General features: G+C 42.3%; 1 protein-coding gene and 1 long non-coding RNA gene across 20 annotated transcripts in view; one reads left to right on the top strand and one right to left on the bottom strand.

Moving 5' to 3' along the window:
* Positions 1 to 2,160: 2,160 nt before the first annotated feature.
* Positions 2,161 to 23,590, bottom strand: part of TFAP2B (transcription factor AP-2 beta) — a 76,818-nt gene continuing 55,388 nt past the window's right edge. For 7 of the 19 annotated variants that reach the window (XM_078377756.1, XM_078377755.1, XM_078377771.1 and 4 more), the window contains 2 exons: positions 17,091 to 17,350; positions 6,218 to 6,390 (listed from right to left, as the gene is read on the bottom strand). In XM_078377756.1, the coding sequence (XP_078233882.1) occupies positions 6,347 to 6,390; positions 17,091 to 17,350 (304 nt within the window). In that variant the 3' untranslated portion in view covers positions 6,218 to 6,346. Of the gene's footprint in view, positions 2,305 to 6,217; positions 6,391 to 11,599; positions 14,992 to 16,414; positions 17,351 to 23,590 lie in introns of those variants that run through there. The other 12 variants (XM_078377759.1, XM_078377777.1, XM_073004114.2 and 9 more) reach the window with 6 other exon arrangements.
* On the top strand, positions 5,078 to 12,843 carry LOC140708409 (uncharacterized). Its single transcript, XR_012088576.2, has 2 exons — positions 5,078 to 5,167; positions 6,255 to 12,843. It is a non-coding gene; the product is annotated as an uncharacterized LOC140708409 (long non-coding RNA).

The following is a 23,590-nucleotide window of genomic DNA, read 5'->3' as shown; positions in this document are numbered from 1 at the left end:
GGGCGCTCCAGCCTTGCCATCTACTGCCACTTGTCAGGTTGCCACCCAGGCTTGCCCAGCTGACATTTTATTTTATTTTATATGCAGCCGCCTTTCTCTCGATACAAGACCCAAGGCGGCTGCCAACATGAATGAAAATAGTTTCTGCTGGGGGGGGGGATCAGTAAATTTTCCCTGCAGAGTCTCATCCCCTGGGCTGCCCTACGCGGAGTGAGGAGAGATATGGAGAGGCGAGACCTACAAATGGGAGCATCCCGTGCCCTGGTTTTCACAGTTTGGGTTAGCAGTTATGGCAAGAGTGGCTTCCGGCTTGTTTTTCTTCTTCTTGTTTTTCCCTCTCGGTTCTTCCAGCGTTTGGGCCCGTGAAGATAACCAGGACACCCGAACTTCCCCAGTGGGGAGCAGCGGTCCTGATCCATCCTGGCTATGTTAATGTTTAGAATTTGGGAAGGTCGCTTTTTGGTCCCCCACAAGCCCCGGGGTGTCTGTGGGGACTGTGGGAGGAGCTTGCAATCTGAAACAGCAAAAAACCCTGAGGTCTGTTTCGTATTTCCTATTCTCTTCAGCGCCACAGTCTTCTCTTTGATTTCCACCATGTGGAAATGATGGGCCCACTGCAATTCCGAGGTGATGAATTCTGCTGCAGTCCCGTGTCTTTTATGTGGCGGGCCGGTGGTGTGTCCGGAACAAATTCAGTATCACTGTGATCGCACTGGTCCCCAGGCCTCTACTGGGCCGGCAGGAATAAAATACTTAAATGTACAGTAATGTTTATTCTTCCGTCGTTGGCCACTGCTCACCTTCAGAAGTGTGGCTCTTCAGTTACACCGGGATGATTTGTCCTTCAGCATAATATGGTGTTCGGGCAAAGATGCCAAACCCGATCCGGTTGAAAACTGCAGTGAAATCCACCTCAATTCTTCAGCTCTTTGTACTGTATGTCTCTCTGGCAATTTTAGCTCAGTGGTCGGGGAGAGGGTCTCCAGCACCTTTAAGTAGCTGGAGAAAGGAGGGACGTGGAAGTTTCAGCAGTTGGCGCGTCCAGGGCTGAAAGTCTCTCTTCTGCGGAACTATTGAATGTGCCCTGAGTTCTGCCTTCTTTCTGCTCCAACCGTGGTTCAGGACGCGGATGTTTTGAAAACTCTGGCGACACGGCTCCTAAACCTCCCAGTCCAGCTGCGTATCCCTAAGTTTGCCTCCCAGAAACTGAGATGCGATCTGCGCGTTGAACGTCCAACCACCAGGAGTTATTGGTCTTGCCGAATGCTTCTTGTTGTTGTTGTTGTTGTTGTTGTTGTTGTTTTAAGAGACAAGGGCGAGACTCAGCTGGCCTCAAGGAAACGCACAGCCACGCCTCCCCGACGGGGAAAGACGAGGCTTCCCGTCCCGTTTTAGGCCCCGCGTCGAATCTTTAAGAAACCGTCCTACCAGCTCTGCCTCAGTTCTCTCGGGGTGAGGGAGGAGGAGTCCCGTGTGAAAGGTACAAAGGTTACCTCGGGTGACAGCTCTAGAGCCGGGGTAGGGAAATCTTTGGCCTACGACTCCCGTCTGCCGCGCACAGCGTGGTCCCCGGCCAAGATCTGATGGAAGTTGTAGTCCGAAAGTCTAGAAGAGCGAAGGCTCCCGGCCCCTAACCCTCGCACCTCACCCTTCCGAAAGAAATGGAAGAGTAAAGAAGGGTCTGCCCATCGCTGTCGGGAAGGTGGAAATGGTGCTCAGGAAATACGACCCAGAGGCGCCGGGGCTCATCAAAATCTGTAACCTAGGGGATGCCAGTCCTACATACTGAGTGGGGCTGGGGACAGTCTCGTCCCGGGGCTTCTGAGTTCAACGCCATATGATTCAGCCAAAATGTCAAAAAGAATATTAGCTATATTTGAAGAATTTACTTTTTTAACATTTAATACTGTGCTCTTTTTGATATAAGCCACCTTGGATCCCATTTTTTAGGAGAAAGGCGGGGTACAAGAGTTTAAATAAATAAATAAATGTATCACAAGCATCAGTTGAGGAGTCCTTGGGGAAACCTGAGGGGGTCTCCTCCAGAGTAAACCATGTTTTGTGTTTTGTTCTTGCCTTGAACAGGGGTCCAGATAGGTGGACCCTGGAAAAAGCCTGGCGTCCCCGCCGTTAGTGGCAAAATAAATGATACAAACAATATGAAGGCAGGCTTTTAATTTCCCTCCTCCGCTCCGAACTCGTTGAGAGGGCAATACATCCCATCGATTTCAATTCCTCTCAGCCCTCTGCAAGCGAGGACGGCTTGTTCAGTGAAGGAGTGAGCTGTTAAACAGACGCAGAGGTCTAGAAAGAAAGGGGAAAAAATTAAAGAACAGCTGCAGATTATTTCAAATGATGACTGCTTTTATCACACGGAACTGTTACTTACAAGGAGCCTCTACATGTTTGAGTGCCATTTGGGACTAAAGAACAGAGTTCCCCTCCCCCCCCAAAAAAAAGGTTTTAAAGACACAAAATGTCTTTTTTTTTAATCAAAATGAAATTGTCTCATGAAAATGAAAGAACTGCTAGTAGAAAAAGAGAAAGAAGAGGTCATGTAGGAAGACAGCGCCCAAAAAAAAACACAGACTACGAAATTAAAACACCCACGAGAAGTGTTGGGAATAAAGTCTCTGTATAATGAAAAAATGTAAGTTACAACGTAGAAGAAGCAGGGAAAGGGGGGGAGTAGCTGCTGTACGTTTTATTCCCGTGCTGATCACATATCTCGATCCTAAACACTGGGCTTCCCTCCGTTGTCCCTCTGAAATCGGGGCTCATGTCTTGCACTCCACTAGTTGCAAAAGGAGTCAAGTCCTGGTGGATAGTGGATGCATCCCGGCCTTTTGTTTTACGGAAAGCTCTTCCGGGCAAGATACTTTTGAGCGCTTTTCAAAATGCCAAGGATAGCAGTCTTCCTAGATTCTAAACTCTGTTGACCTAAATCCGTCAAAATTAGTCATGACTCCCTTTTATTAATTCACTTTTTTCACACTTTTGAACCGCCCATTCGGCTCCTAAACCGTCTAGACGACTAGACTAATAATCACATGGATTATTATCAGGGGGGCTGACTTCAGAGTAAATGTGGTTATGATAATAGTGCCAAGGATCAAACTTCTGGCAGGCCCTCAATGTTCTCAGTGCTGGATTCTGTTCGCTAGCATCCGAAGTACAGTACAGCTCTGTCCTCGGCGAAAAATGGGACAACATAAGAGTGTGGCGGTGTATTTTATTCTCCACACCAATTCTTCTTAAGATCTAACTGTGAGGCAGTCTAAATGACTCTGGTTTGTCAGAGCCCCAAAGAGTGTATTCTTTGAAAAGTTGCCGTTTCAGACAAAGTGTAAGTACTGCTTATCTCTGCTCGCAATCAGAGATTGGCGTTTGACTTCTCCAGAAAACCTCGTCCTCTTTCAAAGCGCCTTTCCTTGTGTCTTTCGCTTTTTCTCTTTTCCAGAAACTTGGGGCAGGCGGGCGGGCGGAGGAATTGAGGAATCTGAGGGTTATTGTTTTTACAGCCTGAGACCTACATGTTGTCCTTACCGATTCGTTTTCTAATAACACATAACTCCCGCCCCCTTCAAAAAAAAAAAAAAAAGCACTGATATAATCCCTAGAAAGAGACTCGTTGGGTCGCCTGAAGGTGCGCTCCTTCCGGACTCTTCCGTCCAGAATCGTTCTTCGCACTGATCCCCGAAGGAAGTGGGGAGAGGGGGGGAGAGAAGAGGTGATGGAAACCACAGAGAGAGATAGATGCGGCAGGCGCCCAGCTCGGTGGCTGTGAGCTAGATCACCAGCCTGCCTATAAATGGGTCTCCTCCAGGTATCTTGGAGCAAGGCGGAACAGCACTGCACCCGCAGTGATGGGGCGTCCTCTGGGAAGCAAATCGTATTGCGTTGAAGGACACCCAAGCCCAGGAAGGAGAGCTGTCGTTAGGTTCCCATCTGCCAAGGAGGGAACATACAAATGCCTTCTAAGGGGACAAGTATAAATCGATTTTGAAATAAGGACTACCGGAAAGCAGATTTTAAGTGTATAAGCGTCAGCGTTTGCACTGGGAGGAATAGCATTTCCCGTACAGCTATGGGAGGCGTGAACCGGTTTAATCCCACCCGCTTGTTCTCCCAAGTCCCTTTTGCAGTAGACGCAGCTCCTCCTTGTATCTTCTGATGTTACCTTTTAGGTGCCGTCAAGGCGCCTCTGACTTAGCGCGACGATAAGAGAGTGTATAAAGAGGTATCAAGATATCCACCCTCCGCCTTTGCCATGGTAGAGCAGTAATTTGAACCCACGTCTCCCGCGTCCTAGGCCAACACTCCGCTGCGCTACACTGGCTGTCTTGGTGAAGGGACTGACTCTCAGCGTGGTCGAATCCCGAGGTGACCGTTTCCAGAGAGTGGGGGGGGGAGTAAAGAGTCGGAGTCGGGTACAAGGTTTTTCTCATGGACTAACAAAAAAAAAGAGGTTGCTATGATTCTGGATAAAAACAAAACGGCCCCCTCCCACGGGAAACCTGGGGGAATTTTTGAATTCATTCTATAGGAGAAGGGCATTTATTTATTAAGGTGAAGCTGAAAAGTTTCTGAAATTACAACTTCAACTTTCTGTCAGTTCTCTAGTTTGCCTTTAACACCTCTCTCGTCATCCAACCCAGTAGGAAGGGGCTGGCAGACTTCCTTCCTTGGAGCTTCACTCCGATCCGGCTGTCCAAATCAGCCTTGTCCAAATCGGATTTAGACTTAGACTGAAGTGACTTTACTTCCACAGAAAAGAGCACGGTACTGAGAAGCAGCACCTTCCACCTCGCACTTTTAAGGGCAACTTATTTCAGTGGCAGAATTGCTGTTTGGCTGATGCCCACACTGAACGCGTCATTTTAGACAAGAGTGTGTAGCGTTCACTTTATGGAGTTGGGTTTTCAAGCCCAAATCCCATCGACGGCAGTGGGTCAGAAAAGGAAACACACCCACTTGACAATTAGGTCCCGCTGAGCCGAACTGGGCTAGCAGGACCCTGTGCTATTCTACACAGCTCTACTCAGGAAGAAGCCTGTTGCCTTCAGTAGGACTTCTTCCTGCCTAAGCGGCAGGTGTTCGACTTTCCGTCTCAGCAAAGAGGCCTGGGGTTAATAGTGTTTCGATTCCAGGTCAAACTAAACGAGAGGTAAGTTGTGGTTGCGTTGAAAGCGGTGTAAGAGGAGAAACGTCGATTACAAAGCAGGTCCCCTCAAGCTGCGTGGAGTAGGAACGAGGTCCCTAAGGGAGAGGGGCCGAAACCCTCCTCATGTTCCAACCAAGATTCGGTTTATATCAGGGGTGCGGAAGGTGTAGCCCCGGAGATGTTGCTGGACTTCAACTACCATCAGTCCCAGCCTCGCCTCATGTCCAGTGGTAAAGGATGATGGGCGCTGCTGTCCAGCAACATCTGGAGAGACACTCATTTCTTATCCCAGGCCGAGATGGATCAAGGCTGGTAGGGCCTGTTCCTTAAACGCCATCGAACAGTATAGCAAACTTCCTTCTCAGAGTTGTAGTGAAGAGAGGGATCGCCTTTCGCTTTTAAGCACCTTGTGAGGAGGGACACACCCCAGCTATTTACTTTAGTTTCTCCCGAGTTTCTTTCCAGGGAGATGGATCCCACCAGGGACGCAATCCCGAGCATACTCACGCGGCGGGCCTGGCATGCACAGGGTTTGGCCGGGTGTCCCTTTTAAAAGTGGCCCTTCCGCAGGAGATGGCGTTGTGGTTGTCCTTTCCATGGGCTGGACGAGAAAGCACGCCCTGTGGGCGAGAGAGCGAACCCTCCCCTGCGGGGGGGGGGGGCCTTCGCCCGCAGAACCAGCGCCACTTCGCTTTGGGCTGAGAATGTGGGGAGGGGGGGGCTCAGGACCGCGCTGCGAAAGTGCGCTGGGTCGCCCCCAGTCTCGATTGCCTGGGGGGCGAAAAGCGGGGCGGAGTTAAAAGCAAAGCAACAGCGGCGCCCACGCAGGTAGACTTGGAAGGTTTGTTATATGTTTATTTTTTAAGTGTATGTTGTAAGCCGCCTAGAGTGGTCACAATTGACTAGATAGGCGGGGTATAAATGAAATAAATAAATAAATAAATAAACAAAGGGATCGGTTTTGCAGGAGGTGCGGTTTTATTATGATGGGGGGCGAGAGGCGGGAGGGGGGGTGCTGTAAGAGTCAATCAGACACAATCCAGTGGCCAGGACTTCTGAGAGAGTCAACGTTTATTTCTTTCTACTGCAGATACCAGGTCCTGAATTTCCAAAAACCCAGAATGGGAAAGAAAAGCATTTGGGTGCCGACGTAAATCCATCTTCAGAATTGAAGCAGTACCATCATATATTTGTGTGTGTACTTTTTAAAAACGAGGGGAAAAAATCTGAAGAGAAAAATACAACAAAACACAACAATCTTTTTTTTTATTCTTCTTATTATTTATGTAAATCAGGTCATCACTGGACAAGAAACCAATTTCTATCCATTACCATAACAGCTTGTCTATAAAGAACGAAAAAAAATTCAGATTGGGTACTATCTAGAGTCAAGCGTTTGTAATTTTTTTTGTCTTTTTTTAAAAAATCTTTTTTTTTCCATTGGTTTAAATTCCCCACCCGTTCACAGAGGTATAGTCACAGATAAATAACCCCAAAACTACTTGCTCGCCATATTTACACAATCCCGTTAAATTAAGCATAAATAAATATGTACAAACTCATCACTGAATGCCTCTCCGCGCGTGTTCCCCACCCCCCACCCTCTTTCTTTTCTGGAAGAGTCGCTTAAAAGGATATTTCCTCACTGTTATGGAAAGACTGTTCAAGAAGAGAAGGCATCGGCCTGGCTTCGTTTTAAATAAAGACTTGATTTTGGCACAGACAGGAAATACTATTGACTTCACGCTATTCCCGGTATATCTATTTGCCTTGTAGTTTCATTTTTCCTTGGCCCCTCGTCCCTTAAAAGGAACGTAGATTCCTTCGGATATCGCTGGGCTTTCCTTTCTCAGAGTGTTTTAGATACACACCGGCATAGAAGAGGTTGCGCTTTCTTTAACCATCCACGTTCTCTGCCCAGGTCACATGGCTGCTGGTTTGAAACCTTATGCACGTTATTATGGTATAATATTGGAATAAATGAATGCCACCCACCCATATAACCAGGAAAAAAATATTTAATAAACAGGGCCGAGAGCATTCATCAGTGCAATTAAAGCATTCGTTTATTAATTGCAGATACTGAAAGGGGGAAATGGCTAGATGAATTTTAATTGGAGCTGTCCCTCAGGGTGTTCACTACTGATGGCCTTATTTTCGGGGGTGGAGGAAAAGCGAGAGAACTATATGTACACCTATGGGCTCAGCGAAGTTTTAGGAAACTTTTTCTCCCCAAAATAATTTCATTACGGTGCAATTATGAAGTAATGATCTGATCTTTATGACGCAATTTCATTATGATGCAATAGTCTTTAACTATACATACATAGAAGGGCCCTTATGAAGGTTATATTTGGGGCTGTAGAAGTTCGGATTGGTCAAATAATAAGAGGATCTATTAGAGCAAAGCAGCTGATCGACTGATGTTTACAGATTTACTCGGAAGTGGTTCTTAACCTTTGTTACTCGGATGTTTTTGAACTGCAACTCCCAGAAACCCCAGCCAGCACAGTTGGTGGTGAAGGCTTCTGGGAGTTGCAGTCCAAAACTCCTGAGTAACCCAAGGTTAAGAACCAGTGAGCTAGACTAGGCACAGGTAAGAGCAAACTCCAGGAAACACAGGGGCTTACTTCTGAGTAATCCTGCAGAGCATTGGTTCCCAGCCAGGTGTTCTTGGACTGCAATTCCCAGAAGCCTTCACCACCAGTTGCGCTGGCCATAGTTTCTGGGAATTAATTACTGTCCAGGAACACCTGGACTACCTGAAAACGGTGCTGTGGAGCGTCGGAATGCACGGCACGGAATCAATATCCTTTTAGTTAAATCAGATAATTCGACCAATAATAATGACAATAAAATCAAAGAACGGATATTTGATTAGTGGTTGTTCCTATTCCTAAAAAGTTAAATGGTATAGCCGAGTGTTTCTTCCCCCTCCCCCGATATATCAGTGGTCCTTTCTTTTCTCCAGTAATTATTTGTAGGGCCCTTTTTAATTTAAAGAATTATAGCGAGACTTGCATGAATAACTAGACGAAGAATCTGAAAGGGAAGGAGGGATCAGATGCAAACGCCAAGCCCAGCCCGGACTCAGTGTCTCGCCTTGGTGTTGTCCCAATTTCTCCGATTTCCTTCTTATTTGAGAAACGGACCTAGGTAAGAGACCGCGCATTTTTTTTCTGCCGGGGACCCCGGGGGGGGGGGCAGCTGATGGAGGCGACTGGAAATAGAAAACGTCCTGAGGGGAAACGGTTAAATATTCCCTTCTCTCACTCCTGCCTGCCTCCTCTGTGGTTGCTTTCCTTTTAAAACATGAGAGGGGGTGGGATAGAAGATGCCACGTGTGCCTCTATTAGATTGTAATTATAGCAATCTACCATGAACCCGCTACGATCCTTAAAAATCATTTTAAAAGGGCGTGCCATTGGAACCGAATCAAAGCGACTCCCTTTCAAACAAAAGTGCCTTAAAATCCGAGGTAAAAATAATCGAGACTATGAATCCCAGTTTAATAAAGCCAGCTTATTTTAGATTTTTAGCTGGTAGAATGAATGAATTTGCTTTCAAGCTCATTAACAGGACTGCGTCCAGAACCTTTACGGGGAGGCTTGGTACCATATGAATGGCCAATATCTCCTTTACTTTGAGATGATTGTATAATTTTGCTGCTTACACAACAGTCCCAAAGTAAACAGGGAAACTCAGTGTTATCTGCTAGTGACGCAAAAGCTTCACCTGTTGAATTGTAACTGTTGTAAAGCTGCTGAAAGCCCTAAAGAGGTCAGGTGCTCAGTTGTCATTATCTTTTGATCTGCTCTTCTGCCACTAGTGATGTAAAAAGAAGAGAATGTGGATCTATGAGGAGGAAAAGTAGTTGGCTGCAAAGAGACTGAGTTGCTTGATAAGAAATGTACGGAGATATTCCAAACTGTTCCATAAGAGCAGTAAAGCAGGCCTATCTGATCTAAAGACAAATGAGAGAGCACTCACATACAGTTTCTTTGCACTTGAGTATTAACATTGTTCTGCTGCTCCGCCTGCATGTTATTTACCCAGAAGTAACAGAATCTCTTAATAATACTAGAAAAAGTGCTAGGCCACCAACATTCGGGGTGGTGAGGAAAAGTGCAAAGAGATTGCAGAAAACGCTGAGCATTTAGCACTTTCAAGTTCACACCCCTAAGGCCATTTTGTCTGTTTTGCAGCAGCAACAAAGCGTGGTTTGCCATGGAGTGTCTGGGAAGAACTATAGCCAATCCAGACCCTCTTGATGTTTTCAAAAACCTACTTGCTGCATTTGGACCTTGCATTAGAAAGGGTTTACTTTGTACATCTTAGTGTACACCTTAGAATGTAGCGGGAACACGACCTGGGTGTAGCTTTCTTTAGAGCAGGAGCAGGCAAAGTCAGCCCTCTAGATGTTGTCAGACTGCCACTCTCACTAGCCCTAGGCAATATAACCAATGGTAAGGAATGCTGGGAGTTTAGTCCAGCACCATTTGGAAGGCTACATTTTGCTCACTCCTGTTTCAGATGGATTATAACTTGTTCTGTTCAGCCTCCAATGGGCTTGATCAGTGCTTCCAATGAGAACCTATTCCCGCTTTTCCTCCAAGTCCAGGATGATGCAGGGCAATTGTAGGATGAATACTTTGTCTAGAGCAGTGATTCCCAACTCTGGGTCCCCAGATATTCTGGAACTACAACTCTTAGCAATACTGGCCAGCACAGCTAGTGGTAAAGGCTGCTGGGAGTTTAAGTCCAAGAACATTTGGGGACCCAGCAACACAAACCACTGGTTTAGAGGCGCTCTCTCTTCCTGGCAGGACTTCTTTGGCCTGGAATGGCCCCTTAAGAAGGAGGACAAGTTGAATTGGCAGCAGCCGAAGCATTTCACAGCAGGTAGCTGCTGCAACCAAGGGGAAACCTGCCTGTTCTGGAACTGCTTGAAAGAAGAGTTTTGCCTCAAGAAGTTGGCAGGAAGGATACAAGTTTAAGAAGGTTAGCAGTGGATACCTGATTCAAGCATCCAAAAAAGGCATATAGGTAATCCAGGGGCTTTGAATTCCATCAGGTAGTACTCTGTTCAATATTTATACATGTGTGAAGCTCCAACGCTGGACAGTTCCTCCACAATTGCACAAGTTGCTAATTGCACATGAGCAGGCACACAACTGGCATCTCATCAGATCACTGTGGAAGCTTCCCCAACTGCAGTAACATGCATGTAAATACTGAACAGGACACTGGCTGTTCGCTTTGACTGGAAATCTTATGTTACGTCTAGGGTTGTCAGCTTTTGGCCCAGCTGTGCATCCTTGCCTGTAACAACAGCTTCAAAGGCAAGAACTGGATGGTCTATTCATTTCTGCACAACTCTTTCTGTGTATATTGGCATATCAAGCTACTGTAACACACAGGGAAGCCAGACGTTGTTCCCCTGGGTTTGGTGAATTTTGATTGATTACTGTGATCAATACTGTGGTCTTCGACTCTAAAATTAAAACATTAGTTCTTGTGCCTGGGTGATGAGGAAAAAATATTTTCCTGAACCACAGAGTAACTTTTTATATCCTACAGCCACCATTACTAGAGTGCCCAAAGACAGTTTTAGCTGGATGGCCAAATATTTCTTCTAATAGCAAAGGTGGCAGAGACCACACTGAGTGCCTACAAGTGTTGCACATGGTTTTGCTGCAACTGGAATGATTAAATTAAATTGGGCACACTGTTCTTGTTTCTCAGACTTTACCAAAGTACTGCTCACCCATGTATCAGACTCAACTAGACTAATGGAAATTACTCATGGGTGAGCTGAAGATAGCAGTCACTGCTCCTTAGAGATGAGAAGGCCTGGGGGGAAAAAGAGAAAAATTGAGGGGAAAAGGTTTTTTCCAAATCTACGTTTTTTTTCAGAAAAATTAAAAAAAAGGAGTGTGGAATATGTTTTTTTACATTGATAAATAATATGTCTATGACATGGCTTTCAAACTATATACCATGAAGACCTTAATGAAAGACTTCTGAGATTTTATGTATTTAAGTTCTCTGAGAGAACTTAGTAGTCCTTAGGATATGTTGGGGACCATTTTAATAGGTTGTGCCATGGCCTACACCTGGGAGCGTAACAGTGTGATCTCTTAAACTCCTCATACTGTGCACACTTTCTCCATAGTCACAAAGGATCTATGAAACTGATTCCTTTGAAGCAAAATAATGGACATAATTTTAAGAAATTATGACATCAGATTATTAGCTTCTGAGGACAGAAACTGCAGGAGCCTCTCTGAGAAAATAAGGAATAAAATTACTAGAAAATTAATGGAAGCCATAAAATATAAAGCCATAAAGCTCAGTGGTAGAACACAAGCTTTCTTAGAGAAGGTTCTAAGCACAGTCCCAGGTGGTGGGTAAGGATTGGAGAGACCATTATTCTATTTATTTATTTATTTATTTATTTATTTATTTATTTATTTATTTATTTATTTATTTATTTATTTATTTATTTATTTATTTATTGGATTTTTACCCTGCCCCTCTAGACCATGTCTACTCGGGGTGGCTTACATAGACCACTCACTGAAAACCTGTTGAAGCCTCTCCTTGTGTAGATATCACTGCACTAAGTGGGGTAATGATTTTATAAGCTGAAGTTGGTAGAAGGCAGCTTCCCACATTCCTGTGGTTTTCAATCATGCTTCTGCACATGGCTGCAGGGTCACCTTGTTTTGCAATGAATTACCTGAAATTTAGTAGGAGAAGTTTTTGTTTTTAATCAAATGTTGTTTCTAGGGGCTACCTAAGCTCAATATCTATGTTTTAGCTCTAGTTTAATTTGAATTGAACCCTCATCCCAGAATCTGAAGTTGTGTCACCACAGTTAATTGGAAAAGCCAAGATGTCTATTAGACATTTCTTACAGCTTTCTATGGGTTGTTGCCCACAAGCTTAAATAAAATGTATCTTTGGAGGATGGATATGCCTCCACCTTAATAAGAGAGAACTTTTGATCTTCTAGATGTTCAGATCAGACTTTAATGTTTAATAGGAAGGAAGGAATCAATCACTGCATTAGCTGTGCATACGTTGAGCTCTTTTTGTACTTCAGCATCTTCCATCAGTGACAGCCATAAACATTTGCATTTTAGGATATTTCTTCAGAGGACTTTTAAATGGAAAGATTAGACCATGTTGGGTTCTTTTGTGAGAACGTTACTCAGACCAATGAGTTGAAAATAGTAATAAGTCATTCTTCTGATGCATAAAAATGATTTTCCCCCTAAATTTATAAAATTCTTCAAATACTTTTCTAAATTTAGAGCTAACAGATATTGGTGGGGGAAGGACCAATCAGCTGTTGCTCAGCTCTGCAAAGTGTTCTGTAAGGGAATAGAGAAAATAACACACACATTTCCTTGTTTCCCATCCTGCCTTCCTTTCAAATGCAAGAAGGAACATGAAACACAAATAGGGTATAGGTTTCAGAAGTGTCGGTAACACATTAAAAATGTGATCTAGTAAAGATTGAGCGTGTTTCTTATTGATATTAACAGGACTGAGTTCAGAGTATCCCATTGTCAATGGGGGGGGGACATATCCCCCCCGGGCCATAGACTACAATCCTGATTCAGCCTATATTACTTTCATATTGTGTTCATGGCGGCCCCAATAAAGAAAAAGTTTAGAATGGCTACTCTAGCACTACAATATTGAATTGACTGATCAATTTTTGATTAATCATTTAGAGAAAAATCCAATTGTTAGTTCCTGCTAGAGTAGACCTGTTGAATCACTGGAAATTTGGTAAGTCAATATTTGTGTGATTTCCATGACTTCAGTAGGTCTCCTCCAGCCAGTCTTAACCATCCAATTTAGCCTTTCCCCAATGAACTGCCCTGGTAAATAGAGTAGTTAAAAATACAAGCACTAGATAGCGAGTACTGTTTTATGAAACATTCTTCCTTTTCTTTCAAACAAGATGAAAATGCTTCTGTGAAGGTGGAACCTATCATTTAGAAAAACAAAGAAGATATGCTTCTTGCTTCATAACACTTGATTTTCTTCATATGCTGATTTAATTAGCCAGAACCCATGTGATTAACCAGTTAAGATTTCTTGAATATTGGTGACATTGGTTCCAGCACTGCTGTATGTCTAGCAGACTGAAGTCTTTCCTGCATGACTTGCTGCAGTGACATTCTAAAATCAGTGGCCTAAGGACTTGCACCATAGCTAAGCAATAGAATTCACATGCATTCATGTGTACATTCAGGATAAGAGCTTAAAGCTTTATCCAGAGTTGAATGTGATAAATAAATTTAGACCAAGTCCCAGTAAAGTCAGGTTGAGTCTTAAAACATGGCACATGGCAGTCCAACAGACTGACAACATTTTCTTCCTTGGTAATACACTCAAGATTTGCAGTTAATTTGATTACATCCAGTACACTCCAGATTAGCCACCGGGTCAATGCATTTTGTTAAAAAACAAACAGAAACATTGCTCAGTTTATGATAGAAACTGTTAGTGTGAAAATTCTAGCTGAATTACAAATATATCTTAACTTAACGGTAGGTTAAAAACTAGGAATTTTAGGGGCCAGTTTTAGATACACAAGACATAGCATGTACAATATATTGTATGAGACGTAATAGTGTGGGTCACAGTACAAAGTAACAAGGTTTGCCCTCATAGCTGAAGCACCAGCCCAGGCATATTTTACTGTATGCAAATACAGCAGGGATCTGTATTTGACTTCAACTGTTTGGTGTGTGTTAAATATTTATACACATGGTAAGAGAGACGGGTGCATCTGCTTCAAATGTAACACTAATCACTACATGTACTTTCAGTCTACATTGTGTGAATTTATCTACATTTTAACTGAAAACTGTAAAGACCCAAACTGCATCTGAAGACAGAATTTCAAATAAAAAGTTTACTCTGGTAAAATGGAAGGATGATTAGCGGTGGACCCCAGCACTTAAGCCGAACTAAGTTCTGCCCAAATTAATGGAACTTACATCCATGTTTAGAATCAGGGTGGCAGGCATAACACATCTTTATCTTATTCTCATCTTCTAGAATGAATTCAGTATATGAGGCCAAAATGATGCATAGGCATAAGCTGTTGTGACAAAATGGAAATGATCTTTCAGGATGCATGAAACTCTATAGCCATTGTCAAGTCAACAAAATCTTCCCAAGCTGATAACATGCAGGGTGAAAATCATCTTCTTGCACTTAAACATGACTCTTTTTTTTACTGGGTATTCCAAACAAGGAAACAAAACATTTTAAAATGTCATTTGTAAGACATATTGCATCACACTTAATTTTTGCACATGACTGGAAGTCAGTTGATTTTCCCCACCCAAAACATGCTGCCTGTCTTCTACATCAAATTTTGCAAAACTGCTTTAATAACCTGGGGAAAAACAGATTCCTTAAAATGAGACACTAACTTAAAAACCCACAACAGTCCTCTTTACTTGCAGACCCACCCTTGTCCTATGAAGAGGGAGAGATTTGGCAAACCTGCTTTACTCTGTGCAACCCATACTATGCCCCTTCCCCCAAAATTTTCTATATGCCAGAGAAAATAACATTTGCCTCTCAATATGACATCACTGCTCAGTTACCATTGCCTTGCTTAATCTATTCCCTTTGAGCTTCTTTAAAGAAGTACACCTGCAGAATTCCAAAACAACTGCCTTTGATTTGAAAAGGAAAAGTGTCAGAATTGTGGATTTTCATCTCTGTACCTGAGGAAATGTGTAGGGAGTTCTAGTCCTCTTTGAAGAAGCTCATAAGCCAAGCGGGCAAAGCTTTGGGAAACAGAAGAAAATGAAAAGGGTACATACTCCTGAGAAGGAAATTACATACTCATCAAGACATTCTTGTTACTTTTTTTTTAAAAAAAAGTGTGCAGGTGATCTGACACATTTTAAAGAAAGAGATTGCCATTGCTGAGAGTTAAACAATCTCTAGTCAGAGCAAGAATGAGCAGACCTATCTCATTCTAAACACATTGTCCCTAGTCTGCGTGCACACTCCAAAGCACACATGAAACTCCTGAACATGTGAGTTCTCCTATTTGCTTCAGTGGCACAGATCCTTGTGCGTGTCTCTGGGTGAACTTTGAGCTCTTCCTTCCAACAAGGAATAAAATCTTACTGCAAACTATCAGAAACGTTTGGAAGTGGGAGAGCTCCATGTGCACCTGAGAAGTCCTGCACCTACACAGGACAGTCCAAATGTCAAAACTGACATGGAAAGAAATTGTAGTAATTTCAAACATAGGGATGTTTCTGATGTAACATTCTTCTTCCTTGGAGAAGATACCTATGCAAAAATACTACATCTGAATGCAAAATGCATTTTAAAAGGACCGCCTGCAAGCAGCAAAACACAGACCCTCCCTGACTGATGCAAAAGTTCACATCTTTTCTATACCTGTGCAACATTTTTCACATGACTTCATGAAAAACAGATATTGTTTTGGAAAGTGACAGCTGATTCTAAACTAGATCAGAGCCTTTCTCTCAGTGGTTCAGATCCAGTTTTAACAACAGGATTTAAGTTAGTCCCATGTAACTTAAGTCACATTGATTCAAGCTGGTCTATTTTATGACTATCTTCAGATCCAACTCAGACGTTCACTGGATTTTATATGCAAACAACACATTATTACAGCCAGTGGCAACTGCAGATTAGAGCCTCAGAATTTAAAGATGAAATATGCTAAGTATCTCGTTTATGTTATGTGCTGTCAAGTCAGAACTGACTTGCAGTAACTCTAATAGGCCTTCCAAGGTCAGTAAGATATTTCAGGAATGGTTTTACCAGTTCCATGCAGTGAGTTTTCATGGCTGAGCAGGAATTTGAACCCAGGACTCCTGAGTCCTAGTCCCTCACTCCGTCCACAATACTGCACCCTCTATAGCGAACTGGAAATTTAAGGAAAGAGCCTACATTGTCAAGGGGCCCTGAGTTAATTTTCCAGTTAGCCACTATTTAATCTTTTCTGTAGCAGTAGTCTAACTCTTCCACAGCATCCACTTGTTAACTGTATATGCAGTGATTTGTATTTGTCCCTAATAGCTCTTAGTCTTTACAGACCCATAGAGTAGGATTTTTGCGCCTTCCGTTCCCACCCACCCACCCTCTCTTAAGACACCTATAGGACAGAGATTACTGATAAACGTCAGGCCTTGCTCTTCTGGCAACACTGAGGAGATCTCACTGGCAATGGGAGGGTCTCACACAAATTGAAGGCCTACAGCTGGGACAGAGTTGAAAGCAGGGCCCTTTGCTCTGAATGGGACAGTCCAATATAAAATAAATCCAATCCTTTGAAGGTTTTTTGTTGTTGCTTTTTCTACTTTAGATAAAGACATTTTTAAAAACCCAACAATAATACAGAAACAGACTATGTATCTGGCCAACATATCAACATTAACAAAATGATTCTTCCAATAAGTTACTGATTGCTTTAACACCTATTAATATTATTATTATGGTCTTCCCCCCCATCCCTCCTCAAAAAAAAAACAAGGAAAAAAATAAGATTGTGGGAGGGCAGAAGTGGAAATTCCTGGAAGTTGTCTTCAAAAGTTCCTTTGTAAAAGCCATTGAGCCACTGTTCCTGCTCCATTCTGCGCCTCTGACCTTTATTTCCTTTTTTTAAAACAAATTAATTGTGGGTGTGACCTACCTAGCATAATTCTTCCAAAGCCCAATCCAGTATTTTAAAGCTAAAATTAAAATGTTCTTTTTAAAAAGATTTTCTCCCTCTCTCTCTCTTTCTCCTTCTCTCTCTCTCTCTGCTTTTCCTTTCCTTTTTTATTTTATTTTTCCCCCTAATTTCATTAGCGTCATCTGTTTCATTTTCTGTGCTTCTCTTCCTTGTCTCCAGTTTTACTACCTGGTCCTTCCCCAGACGTGTGCCTGTTAGCAGAGTTGTTGTTCAAGAACATCTTGTCCATGCCTTTGAGAGCTTCAGTTAGGTAGTTCTGGAGAGCAGTCAGGGCAGCACATATGGCTGGGGACCCAAAGCCGTGGGTGATGAGGCTGAAGTGAGTCAAGCAGCTCTGGATCCCTGGTTCCAATATGGGACTGGGCCGGCTGTTGCCAATGGGCGTCCTGTCCTGGGCCAAGAGATCCGTAAACTCTTTACAAAGTTGCCTGCAGGGGAGAAAGATACAAAACAGTTGACAAGAGCCCAAAAAAAAAAAAAAAAAAAAGTTGGGATTGGACAATTTTGCTACTTATGCATTTAACATGCTCTATCATTGAGAAAAATAACGGAATTTGTTTGCCCGGTAAATTCTATTATTTTCAGTCACATTTGTCTTCTGCTTTTCCTTCACAGATCTCAGACTATGGAAATCAATCCCGATTTATCTTTACAACAGTCCAGATCGGTGGTTCTTAACCTTTGTTATTCACATGTTTTTGAACTGCAACTCCCAGAAACTTCAGCCAGCAGAGCTGATGGTGAAGGCTTCTGGGAGTCGCAGTCCAAAAATATCTGAGTAACAAAGGTTAAGAACCAGTGGTCCAGATCACTAAATTGTGACAAACTCATCTAGAGACTTTCATGGCAGAACAAGGATCTAAACCTGGCTTTTCCAATCCCCTACACCATTCTGCATTTTCTTAATGATGTTGTTGTACAGGAAAAAAGCTATCATATCTTTCTTCTCTTTTACCTACAAATGTTAGAAGAGTACTATGTGGTCAGGGTATGGCTTGATAGATCATGAAAATTTAAGACATTGCATGTTTATATCTATAGATACATAAGGTCCATTTATCTAATACAGAGACCTATTCAAGGCTTTGTAGTGTATCCTGATTTGGTTGTAGGGGTGTGCAGATTTGCATTTTTTGGACTACAATTCCCAGAATTCCCCAGGCAATTCCAGGAGTGATTTGGCCCCATTCAGTTTGAACTAGCAGAACAGCAGTGCACCATAGAAAGGAAACTCCAATAAAAGGACACACACACACACACACACACACACACACACACACAGAGAGAGAGAGAGAGAGAGAGAGAGAGAGAGAGAGAGAGAGAGAGAGGCAGTATTCAGAAAGCAGTATACATCTTGAAGTGGAATTACCTGTGTGAATATTTGCAAGCTCCCCAAACCTATTGAAAAAATAAGCCAAGCACACACACAAATTGAAATTAGGAAGAAACCAATAAGATTTCTTCTGCTTGAATCTATTATATGGCCAGCAATAATTAAGGTAGCAAGTTCCAATGGATTTAATTTAACCCATCCTTTGAAAGAGTTTCCCAAAGTAAAGCACTTTTTTTTTTCATGGTGATTGATCAAAACTGTGACATGCCCTTAGGGAAGGATGTTTCTCTCATTTGCATTTTACAGATCAGAAACATAGGATTTGTTCAAGGTTACCCAAGAAATCCTCGACTCAGCAATTCAAATCCATGTCCCTCATAGTTTTATCTGGAGAAAGGACTGTGAGCCTCCCTAATGCAAGAAAGAGAAATTCTAGAGGGGTAACCATGTTTGTCTGTAGTCTATTGCAGCAAAACAGCAAAGTGTATCATGTCTGGCAGAAGAGTTCGCGGCATGCAGCCGACTTTGCAGGCTGAAAACCACAAAAACTTACACCAAACAGTATCTGTTAGCCCCCCCCCACCCCAAAAAAGTGGGTTAGAATTCCTTTACTATTTATTTATCATTTATTGGGGGTGGGGAAAGACAAGCAAAAATGTGAGTGAAATTTCAGGGTATTCAGAACAAAGGCCAGCCAAACTGCCACATTTTGAGGAGGAATCTCAAATCTGTAAGTAACCAAAGATGTAAGTAACCAGGCTCATAAAAGGGTGTAGTGGTAGGAGACCTTGCAGTGCACCGTTTCAGCACTTTTTCAGAGCAGGAGCAATGGAATAATCTGCTGCCAGTACAGTGATAACACAGTTTTCCAATTTCCAGTTGTTAACACCACACAATGATTGATTTTTCTCATTTGAAGCTGAAGGCTGAGTACCATTTGATGATCATTTATTTAAAATATATATTCTACAATTTGAACCTTCGAATTCAAAAACTGCACTGCACTGCATTGAATAGAGTTCACTCCCAGATAGTTATTGAAAAAGTGGTTCTTTTCACCCCAGTGGGGCAAATAATAATAATCATATGCTATCAAGTCAATTCTGGCTTACAGTAACCCTTTTCCAGGGTTTTCCAGGTAGAAAATACTCAGAAATAGTTTACAATTCTCATTTTCTGAAGGTGTCTTCCTAGGATTGTGCAGCCTGCCCAAAGCTACATAGGCTGGCTGTGTACCCAGATACCCAGCTATCTAGCTGAACCTCATTTGCAGCTCTGCAAAAGATTACAGTCCTCCTCCCAATGATCTCTGAGATTTTTAACATATGCTTTCATTACAGTACTAGTAAGATTTTACGCACATGTATATATGTTTATGCTTTTGGGATATTGTGTATTTTATGTATATGTATTTGGGATATTGAAGACAGGAGGGCCTGGCGTGCCCTGGTCCATGAGGTCACGAAGAGTCGGACACGACTTAACGACTAAACAACAACAAAATCTGGGATATTGGTCACTGACCATAATAAAGTATCTATCTGTCTATCTGTCTATCTATCTATCTATCTCTCTATCTCTCTATCTATTTATCTCTCTCTCTCTCTCTCTCTCTCTCTCTCTCTCTCTCTCTCTCTCTCTCTCTCTCTCTATCTATCTATCTATCTCTCTATCTCTCTATCTCTCTATCTCTCTACCTCTCTATCTACCTCTCTACCTCTCTATCTACCTACCTACCTACCTACCTACCTACCTACCTACCTACCTACCTACCTACCTACCTACCTACCTACCTACCTACCTACCTATCTATCTATCTATCTATCTATCTATCTATCTATCTATCTATCTATCTATCTATCTATCTATCTATCTATCTAGCTATCTATCTATCTATCTATCTATCTATCTATCTATCTATCTATCTATCTATCTATCAGTTTGTTTCTGATGGAGTGACATTAGTTCCTTTATGTCTAGTTCCTTTAGAACAGAGTCTCTCTCTCTGTCTACGAGCATGATTACAGGGTCTCCTGCCAGACTTCAAAAATAGGAAGCATCATCCCATAATGTTTCCTTTGTTTCTCATGATACAATATATCATATCCATCAACTAAAGTGCAAGTGCTATGCCACTGGAGAATTCTCAAGTAGGTCAAGGTGCTTTAATTGCCAGGATCCATACCACAATTCATCTAATCCAGAAGAAAAAAAAATGCTGTTGCAGTTTGTTTTGGTTATAAACTTTTCTAATTTTTTTTCTGTTGAAAGGCTTTGCCAATGTAGGAATATTTAGGGGCTCAGCCCCTTTTAAAAAAAATGTATGGACTTTTTTCTGCACACCCCTCTATTCTTGTTACCATCTTCTATTGCCATAATAGCAAACACAATACCATGAAGCCTATTATTTGAAGAAATCATTATTTTACTGTTTTATCCCCAAGAGCACAATTTCTAATCTTATTTCCAGCAAGGAAATTTCTGGGCACTTAGGAATATTTAGAAAAGAGAACATTTTCCTCCTGAAAACCCCAGCTGCAGTCTATACTGGTACAGTTGAGACATAAGCCCTCTCCAGCCATTATCAGATCCAGTGCAGTTGGATGGGAGAATTTAGCCTCACCGCCCTCCATTGTCTCTTTCTCTAAACAAGCAGCTATAAGCCTGAAGAGCAGAGAGGTCCTGCTCCTATGTAGACTCTACACTGGAGCAACAAACCCTGGAAAGGCCGGCTCTTTGCTCACCTGTAGGAACTACGCCTAACTCTCCTCTTTGGACTCATTGTCATTTGTGTGGAGAAAGCTTGATTTGTTTACTTCATTATACTACGTATGAGGGAAAGTGGTAGTTGCCATTAGTGGAAATTCATAACTAAAAATAAGACTCTTCTACTGTCTCCCTCATTGTAAATAGTGCCTAGCCCTAGGCATTGTCAGGATTTCAGGGGGGAAATGGCAATGGTTGCAACCAACATCCCTCCAGGTATTTCCTTTGAAGGGGAACTCATGCAGAAGAGAGTTTGCAGGAAGTGAATACTGGGAGGGCTACCACATTTCTTCACCAGACTTTTTTTATACATGGCTTTGTTTGCTGGGTTCTCCTTTATGAGCTATTTGCTGCACTGACAAGAAGAAAGGGGCAAGCATCAAACATGCATGCACACATTTAGGTCTCTCTTACAGTCCCTAGCATTGCAGCATCAGCTGCCAAGTACAAAGTGCCTCTTATATGTTCTTATAAGCACATTTAAAAGAAAATACTGTAATGTGACGCCCAAAGCTTAGACCTCACTCCCTCTTATCCTGACAAACATATGTAAGAACTGGGCCTGTGCATTGCCTGCTCCCCATCAGTCCGTTTCCCAATAAGGGTGACATACATTAGGACGTGATTTGTCTTGTGGCAATTTGGAGGATAGTCCTCCTAACTGATCCATGTCTGTGTCCATAATTTTTGTTTTATAGATCTTCAGGAGAAAATGTCATTCCCATGAATGAGGAAACAAAAACAACTGTAACGTGGGGTGTGTAATTCCAACTGAATTATTTCCAGCACAGTTAATAGTCCACTCCCAGCTCAGAGAACAAAAAGAGAAAGAGGAGATGGTTATTATGGCCATTAGCTGTGGCCCAATGGCACCTAGAAAAGAAAACTAAATAGAGTGCAGGGGAAAACAAAAACCGTAACATTCTAATGTGAAGTTTCATTGCTCAGCTAATTATGCAAAACTCATACAAGAATGCAGGCATTCGTCTGCACACCCTTGCACACTCAATCCTAGTACTGTAAGAAGTTACAAATAGCTAAGTTGATGACTAAGTTAACAAGAATAATAAAAAATAAAGCGATTTTGAGTGCCCAGACAATACATTTACACCAATGCAAATCTCTGCACTGGCACTAAGCCAAATGCTATAGAGAGCAAAGGAATATTTACAGCCTGTTGACTTCATTCAGAGCCACTCTCCATCACTTCAGTGGGCAGAGTATACCGAAAAGATCATGGGCTTCACTGGGAAGCAAAGCTGTTAGTCACTTTCTGCATTGGCACCAGCTCATTTATAAGGTATTGATCTTTCTGATTTCCCGTTGGCCACTTTTATTTACATGGCAACTTTTCAATCATTTTAAACTGAATGAATGCTGGGTTTAACATAAAGGAACCATAGGTGGTACTGTTTTGCCCCATGGTTACCAGAGAAATAGACAAATCATCCCAATCATGATAGTGTTTCAGCGTTTGGTTGAATATACTACATGGCCTTACCAAGTACTTAAGTCACTAGCTTTACAGGCAGATCTGGATGTCATAAATATTGATGCACTATGCATATTTATTTATTGGTATTATTTATATGCTGTCTTTCTCCCCATAGCAGACCCAAGGCAGCTCACAACAGTCACTATAAAACACAATTTTAAAATACAATATAAATATATTAAAAACAATTAAATCTATATTAAAATTAAAAACCAAAATTAAAAACAAGCTTAAAATATTTTTTTTAAAAAAAGCTCTAAATTAAACACCAGCATTCCTGAGATATCTTATGCCTAAAAGCCAGCATGAAGAGGAAGATTTTTTTGGCTGGCAATGGAATGACAAAAAGGAGGGACCCAACCTCATTTCTTGAGGCAGTGAATTCCAAAGCCTGGGAGCACCTACTAAGAAAGCCCTCTCCCATGTCCTCTCCAAATGATCTTGGGAAGGTGGTGGAGCCAAGAGAAGGGCCTCCCCAGAAGATCTTAAAAGCCAAAATGGCTCATAGGGGGCAATACAATCCATTAAATAGCATGGACCCAAGCCATATAGAGCTTTATCAGTAAAAATCAGCATTATTAATTGAGTCCAGAAACAGACTGGCAGCCAGTGAAAATGTTGCAATAATAGAGTTACATACAGTACTCTCTATAACCAGTGCCAATCAGCAGTCAGGCTGCAGCATTTCAAACCATTTGAGGTTTCTGAACACTCTCCAAAGGCAGCCCCATGTAACTAAAGCATGTATCATTGTAACCAGATTTGATAGTTTAAGGAAAGCCCCTACGTATATGGATATATTAAAAAGGAGTCACATGTACGTAAAGGATGAAGATAACTGCAAGCCATCAAATCAATTCTAATTTATAGCAACCCTTTCCAGGTTTTTTCTAGGTATAAAGTATTCAGAAGTGATTTGCCATTCCCTTCTGTGCTATTTGTCCAGGTCTACAAAGGACGGCTTTGCTTCTGGGCAGCACAGCGAGGAATCCAACTCTGAACCTCTGGATCTTCAGCTAGATCCCTAATACCACTTTAAATTTCAAAGCTGGGTTGTTATTACATGAGCATATT

Source organism: Pogona vitticeps, chromosome 1, assembly GCF_051106095.1.
Source record: "Pogona vitticeps strain Pit_001003342236 chromosome 1, PviZW2.1, whole genome shotgun sequence".
NCBI classification, from domain to species: Eukaryota; Metazoa; Chordata; class Lepidosauria; order Squamata; family Agamidae; genus Pogona; species Pogona vitticeps.
The sequence above is the reverse complement of the archived record's forward strand: the minus strand, read 5'-3'. Positions and strand labels throughout refer to the sequence as shown.